The sequence below is a fragment of the Eulemur rufifrons genome, chromosome 2 (assembly GCF_041146395.1).
Source record: "Eulemur rufifrons isolate Redbay chromosome 2, OSU_ERuf_1, whole genome shotgun sequence".
NCBI lineage: Eukaryota > Metazoa > Chordata > Mammalia > Primates > Lemuridae > Eulemur > Eulemur rufifrons.
The window spans coordinates 126,072,448-126,079,759 of record NC_090984.1 but is presented as its reverse complement, the minus strand read 5'-3'; the positions used below and the strand labels follow the sequence as shown (position 1 = coordinate 126,079,759).

Below are 7,312 nucleotides of genomic sequence, written 5' to 3'. Positions count from 1 at the left end.
GTGGGTCTCCTGGGGACTCCTGGGCACACAGGCCGCAGGAGGCGTCGACAGTGCGAAGGAAATTGCCCACTTGGAGCTGTTGCCGAGCACACAGCACACGCCTGGCCTCCCGCGTGCTCACGCCCTTGGCGCACAGACTCCCCGCGGCACCCGGCCCGGCAGCGGCAGGGACCTTGCGGAGCTACCAGCCCTCGCGGGCCCGGCCGCCTGGCCACAGCCCTCCCGTGCTCGTCCCTCCCTGGGCCCTGGAGGGGCAGCCCCACTCGGGCCCCAGGCGGCAGGACAGTGACTGTGTGCGGGCCGGGGTCACCGCAAAGGCTGCTGGCTGCACACCACCCTGCCCAGGAACCTGGCCCGCGGCGATGGCTGGTCCGCGCTCACATCCCGGCACGCGCTCCGCAGGCCGGTTCTGCCTCATTCTCGTGCACAAAATGGCCACCGCCCTCTCCCCATAAGGCTGCCACGGGCACAGGTGACACCCAATGCTCGCCCGCCATGGCTTCGGGACCCCAAGGACGCAGGTGGGGTGACCCCAGCTTGCTGACTGGGGCCCCCGAGCGAGAGAGTGCGGGAGCGGGCGGGCCCGGGAGGAGGCCAGGGAGGGGAGCGCCTCCCCCAGAACCTGCGTGCCCGTCCCCAGGTCCCCAGCGGGAGCCTCACCTGAGCCGCTGGCATTGCTCAATCGACTTCCCAAGAACAGAGAGAAAAGGGAACTTCCAGGGCAGCCGTGGCCCCGGGGGTTCCCGCCCCATTTTTAGCTGAGGGCACTGAGGCAGAGCTCACTCCCCCCGCCCGACTGGCTGGGCGAAAAATAACAACAATGGGGCGTATCCAGGAGCCCGACAGACGGCTGCCGGACGGGCCACGCGGCCACGCGGGCCACCGCACCCAGCAGAGGACCCGGCACGACAGGTATCCCAGCCCACCGGGAACGCCAGCTGGGGCTGGCCCGGGGGGCAGTGAGGGATGGACTGCCAGGCCCCTGACGGGGTAGGCCACCTGGACTGCCGTCCCAGCGTGGCGTGTCCTTCAGCTGTCCCTTCCCTGCATGCGGACACAGGGCTGCCAGAAAGAGCCTGAAGCTGACGCAGAGAAGGCAAGGGGCCATGACTCTCAGAGGGGCCAGGGCTGGGCGGGCCCAGGCCAAGGGGGTCGTAGGCCCCAGGCCAGGCTGAGGCCTCAGGGATGGGATGTGGGGACAGGCGGGTGCTGTCCCGTGCTGAAGGGCACGGCAGGCCTAAGCCCCATGCCCTGGGCTGCTCCTGGTCAGTCCCGACGCACAGGCTGAGCTGAGCAGACTGAGCGAGCTGCCCGGGCCTTGGAAGGGCTTGGCCAAGCCAGACCGTCCTGAGCCAAGGACACCCGGCCTGCCCTGGACTGGGCTGAGCTGGGCTGGGCTGGGAGGAACTTGGCTGAGCTGGGATGAACTGGGCTGGGCTGAGCTGGGCTGGGTTGGGATGGGCTAGGCTGAGTGGACGGAGCTGGGCAAGCTGGGCCAGTGGAACGGGCACATCTCGCAGAGCCAGGGTTGCTGGGATGTCCTGAGCCGTACTGACCAAGCTGGGTGGGCCTGACCTGGGCCCAACTCAGCAGGCTGGACAGAACTGGACTGGGCTGAACCACACTGGGTTCAGCTCAGAAGTGCCACCTGGGTGAGTTTAGCACAGCCCGTCAGTGGGGATGAGCTGGCTGAGATGTTGCACAGAACTGGGCTGAATTGGGCTCAACTGGGCTGAACTGGGCTGGGCTGGGCTGAACTGGGCTGGGCTCAGCTGGGCTGAACTGGGCTGAACTGGGCTGAGCTGAGCTGGGCTGGGCTGGGCTGATCTGGGCTGGGCTGCACTGGGCTGGGCTGGGCTGAGCTGGGCTGAACTGGGCTGGGCTCAGCTGGGCTGAACTGGGCTGAACTGGGCTGAGCTGAGCTGGGCTGGGCTGGGCTGATCTGGGCTGGGCTGCACTGGGCTGGGCTGGGCTGAGCTGGGCTGAACTGGGCTGAGCTGGGCTGAACTGGGCTGGGCTCAGCTGGGCTGAACTGGGCTGAGCTGAGCTGGGTTGGACTGGGCTGAATTGGGCTGATCTGGGCTGGGCTGAACTGGGCTGAACTGGGCTGAGCTGAGCTGGGCTGAGCTGGCTGAACTGGGCTGAACTGGGCTGGGCTGGGCTGAACTGGGCTGGGCTGAACTGGGCTGACCTGATCTGGGCTGGGCTGCACCGGGCTGAACTGGGCTGGGCTGGGCTGAACTGAGCTGAGCTGGGCTGGGCTGAGCTGGGCTGGGTGGAACTGGGCTGGGCTGAAGTGGTCTGGGCTCAGCTGGGCTGAACTGGGCTGAACTGGGCTGAAATGGGCTGAGCTGGGCTGGGCTGGGCCGGGCTGAACTGGACTGGGCTGGGCTGGGCTGAGATGGGCTCAGCTGGGCTGGGCTGGGCTGAACTGGGCTGGGTTGAACTGGCTGAGCTGAGCTGGGCTGGGCTGAACTGGGCTGGGCTGAACTGGGCTGGGCTGAACTGGCTGGGCTGAACTGGCTGAGCTGAGCTGGGCTGGGCTGAATTGGGCTGAATGGGCTGAGCTGAGCTGGGCTGAGCTGGCTGAACTGGGCTGAACTGGGCTGAGCTGAGCTGGGCTGGGCTGGGCTGAACTGGCTGAGCTGGGCTGGGCTGAGCTGGGCTGGGCTGAGCTGGGCTGAGCTGAGCTGGGCTGAACTGGGCTGAGCTGGGCTGAGCTGGGCTGGGCTGAACTGGGCTAAACTGGGCTGAGCTGGGCTGGGCTGAGCTGGGCTGAGCTGACCTGAGCTGGGCTGGGCTGGGCTGAACTGGGCTGGGCTGAACTGGGCTGGGCTGAACTGGCTGAGCTGAGCTGGGCTGGGCTGAGCTGGGCTGGGTGGAACTGGGCTGGGCTGAAGTGGTCTGGGCTCAGCTGGGCTGAACTGGGCTGAACTGGGCTGAAATGGGCTGAAATGGGCTGAGCTGGGCTGCGCTGGGCCGGGCTGAACTGGACTGGGCTGGGCTGGGCTGAGATGGGCTCAGCTGGGCTGGGCTGAACTGGGCTGGGCTGAACTGGCTGAGCTGAGCTGGGCTGGGCTGAACTGGGCTGGGCTGAACTGGACTGGGCTGAACTGGCTGAGCTGAGCTGGGCTGGGCTGAATTGGGCTGAATGGGCTGAGCTGAGCTGGGCTGAGCTGGCTGAACTGGGCTGAACTGGGCTGAGCTGAGCTGGGCTGGGCTGGGCTGAACTGGCTGAGCTGGGCTGGGCTGAGCTGGGCTGAGCTGAGCTGGGCTGAACTGGGCTGAGCTGGGCTCAGCTGGGCTGGGCTGAACTGGGCTAAACTGGGCTGAGCTGGGCTGGGCTGAGCTGGGCTGAGCTGACCTGAGCTGGGCTGGGCTGGGCTGAACTGGGCTGGGCTGAACTGGGCTGGTCTGAACTGGGTGAGCTGAGCTGGGCTGAAGTGGGCTGAGCTGGGCTGGACCGGGCTGAATTCGGCTGATCTGGGCTGGGCTGAACTGGGCTGATCTGGGCTGGGTTGAACTGGGCTGAACTGGGCTGAGCTGAGCTGGGCTGAGCTGAGCTGAACTAGGCTGAACTGGGCTCAGCTGAGCTGGGCTGGGCTGAACTGGGCTGATCTGGGCTGGGCTGGGCTGAAGTGGGCTGAGCTGGGCTGAGCTGGGCTGGACTGGGCTGAACTGGGCTGATCTGGGCTGGGCTGAACTGGGCTGAGCTGAGCTTGGCTGGGCTGAGCTGGGCTGAGCTGACTGAACTAGGCTGAACTGGGCTGAGCTGGGCCGAACTGGGCTGAACTGGGCTGAGCTGGGCCAAACTGGGCCGAGCTGGGCTGAACTGGGCTGAGCTGGGCTGAGCTGGGCTGGACTGGGCTGACCTGTGCTGGGCTGAACTGGGCTGAGCTAGGCTGGGCTGAAGTGGGCTGAGCTGGGCTGGGCTGGGCTGCGCTGGGCTAAGCTGGGCTGAGCTGAGCTGGGCTGGGCTGAACTGAGCTGAACTGAGCTGAGCTGGGCTGAACTGGGCTGAAATGGGCTGAGCTGGGCTGAGCTGAGCTGGGCTGGGCTGTACTGGGCTGAGCTGGACTGAGCTGGGCTGAACTGGGCTGAAGTGGGCTGAGCTGGGCTCAGCTGGGCTGACCTGGGCTGAAGTGGGCTGAGCTGTACTGGGATGAGCTGACCTGGGTCTGAACTTGGCTAAACTGGGCTGAGCTGGGCTGAGCTGGGCTGGGCTGAGCTGGGCTGGGCTGAGCTCGGCTTAAGTGGGCTGAGCTGGACTGAGCTGGGCTGGGCTGGGCTGAGCTGGGCTGGGCTGAGCTGGGCTGAGCTGGGCTGGGCTGGGCTGAGCTGGGCTGAGCTGGGCTGGGCTGGGCTGGGCTGAGCTCGGCTTAAGTGGGCTGAGCTGGGCTGAGCTGGGCTGAGCTGAGCTGGGCTGGGCTGGGCTGAGCTCGGCTTAAGTGGGCTGAGCTGGGCTGAGCTGAGCTGAGCTAGGCTGGGCTGAACTGGGGTGAGCTGAGCTGGGTTGAAGTGGGCTGAGCTGGGCTGAACTTGGCTGGGCTGGGCTGAGCTGGGCCTACCTGGCCTGATGTGGCTGTTTCCCATCAGCCTGGCTTAGCTAAAGTCTGTTGGGCTGAACGGTGCTGAGCCAACCTACTATCTTTCCCTGTCTGGCTGAGATGAGTTGAATCCGAGTGAAGATGGTGGAGTTCCTGAGACTAACACGAGTCGCTGTTCTGCAATGGGATGTCAGCTGAGGTGGGCTGAGCCAGGCTCACCTGGGCCCACCTGCACCAAGCTGGGTTGTCTTGAGAGGGGCTGGGCTGGTCTCAGCAAGACTAGACCTGGGAATCTGGACTCCACAGGTCCAAAGGTCTCGGCTCACCTGGCTGTCCTACTCAAGGTCATCTGCTTGGCAGGACTGTGTGGGCAGAGCTGGGCTGGCCACCGAGAGCTCGGCCAGGTGGAAGGCAGGCGGGTGCCAGCCAGAGCCGCCCTGGCAGGGGTGCAGAAGCAGCCAAGCAGCGTCTGACGGGGTCTCTGACTCTGCCCAAGGCGCATCAGGACCGAGTCTCCGCACTCACAACTGGGAGGCCAGCGAGGGGCAGACCACCCACAGCGAGCCCCACAGGGGTTTGCGGCTGGGGAGGGGTCAATCTGGTGACTTCCAGGGCTGCCTGGGCACCCAGGCCCTTGGGGGTCTGTGGGCTCTGGCCTTCAGCCGAGGGCACGGCCTGGCACCTCAGGCCCTCAAGAGCCCACATCACAGCCACCTGGGGCTGGGGTTGGGGCACACCCTGGGGACGCCCCTGTTCCTGAGCCCAGCCTGAGGAGTCAGAGGTGAGCCAAGGGCCCACAGGGAGCTGGACACAGCCTCCTGCACGGATCCCCGCCGCCCACCCAGCCCCCAGGCCTGACAGGGCCCTGTCCCCACAGCCTCCACCCAGGGCCCCAGTGTGTTCCCCTTGGCCCCGTGCTGCAAATCCGACACCAACTCCTGGACGCTGGGCTGCCTGGTCACGGGCTACTTCCCAGAGCCGGTGAGCGTGACCTGGGACACAGGCTCCCTCAACAAGGACGCCTTCATGCTCCCGGCCTCCCTGCTCGGGACCTCCGGCCTCTACTCCACCACCAGCTGGGTGAATGCCTCGAGGGAGGAGGCCAAGCAGAAGTTCACCTGCAGTGTGCTGCATGCCTCATCCACCACCCACATCAACAAGACGGTCGGAGGTAACCAGGGACTGGGTGCGCCACGGCTGCAGCAAGACAGACCGCAGTCAGAGCGAGAGGGACTTCCGAGAGTGCCAGGCTGAGAGAGAGAGGGTAGCGGGAGGGAAGAGGTGGGCGCAAATGCCGGGAACGCCCAGCATGCTCAGGGACCTGGGCTGCGGCATGGGGGGCCGAGAGGCGGGGACCCGGGGCTCGGGGCGGCTGGGCGGCTGGGCGGCCCTCGAGACCCACCACCTCTGCCCGCAGGGTGCTCCACTGCCTTCTCCACACCCACCGTGAAGCTGTTCCACTCCTCCTGCGAGCCCCCCGAGGGCACCTCCTCCCCCGTCCAGCTCCTGTGCCTCATTTCCGGCTACACCCCAGGTGACATCAAGGTCACCTGGCTGGTGCAGGGGCAGGTGGCGGAGAGTGACATCTGGTACACCGCCCCACACAAGATCGAGGGCGAGCTCGCCTCCACACGCAGCGAGCTCAACATCACCTGGGTGGAGTGGGCGTCCGAGAAGACCTACACCTGCCGGGTCACCTACCAAGGGAAGACCTTCGAGGACAGCGCCCGGCGGTGCACAGGTACCCCCCGCCCGCCTGACACCGAGACACCGGGGCCGGGGAGGCGGGCCGGGCAGCGTCTCAGGCAGCCCCTCCCGCATGCCGCAGACTCGGACCCTCGAGGTGTGACCGCCTACCTGACCCCGCCCAGCCCCCTGGAGCTGTACGTCCAGAAGTCGTCCAAGGTCACCTGCCTGGTGGTGGACCTGGCCAGCAAGGAGGGCACGAGCCTGACCTGGTCCCGGGACAGCAGGAAGCCCGTGAATCCGGGCCCCCCTGTGTTCAAGGAGCAGTACAACGGGACGGTCACTGTCACGTCCACCCTGCCGGTGGAGGCCAGCGACTGGGTCAAGGGCGAGACCTACGAGTGCAGGGTGACCCACCCTGACCTGCCCAAGGACCTGGTGCGGACCATCTCGAAGGCCGGCGGTGAGCCACGCGCAGGCGGGTGGGGCCGGGGTCAGAGGGGAGGGGAGCCTGGCTGACCCCCCCACCCCTGTGCACAGGCCAGCGCATCCGCCCAGAGGTCTACGTGTTCCCGCCACCCGCGGAGGAGCAGGGGACCGGGGACAGGCTCACCCTCACCTGCCTGATCCAGAATTTCTTCCCCGCGGACATCTCCGTGCAGTGGCTGCGAAACAAGGTGCAGCTGCCGGACGACCAGCACAGCACGACGCCGCCGCGCCTCACGCCTGGCCGGGCCAGCGGCGCCAGCCGGGCCTTCTTCGTCTTCAGCCGCCTGGAGGTGGCCCGGGCACAGTGGGAGCAGAACGACGAGTTTGCCTGCCGCGTGGTCCATGAGGCGCTGCCCGGCAACAATAGGACCCTCGAGAAAGCGGTGTCTAAAAGTCCCGGTAAATGATGTCCTCACACCCCTCCCTCCCCGGGCTCCGTCCAGTGGGGACGAGGGGGGACAGCGGCCAGACCTCTGTCCCCGCGTGACAGCCGGGAACCGCCCAATAAACGCTTGGTGCCTGCTCGGAGCCTGGGTGCGCCCGTTCTTGGGAGGGGACAGGGCTGAGGGGCTGGGGGACCCCCAGGGAGG

General features: G+C 66.9%; 1 gene segment (V, D, J or C); it reads left to right on the top strand.

Annotated features, from left to right (window-relative positions):
- The first annotated feature begins 820 nt into the window (after positions 1-820).
- On the top strand, positions 821-7,129 carry LOC138380926 (immunoglobulin heavy constant epsilon-like). The segment is given in 5 exon segments: positions 821-959; positions 5,425-5,718; positions 5,965-6,288; positions 6,376-6,696; positions 6,774-7,129. Coding segments are annotated over 5 exon segments (1,434 nt in total).
- Positions 7,130-7,312: the final 183 nt, after the last annotated feature.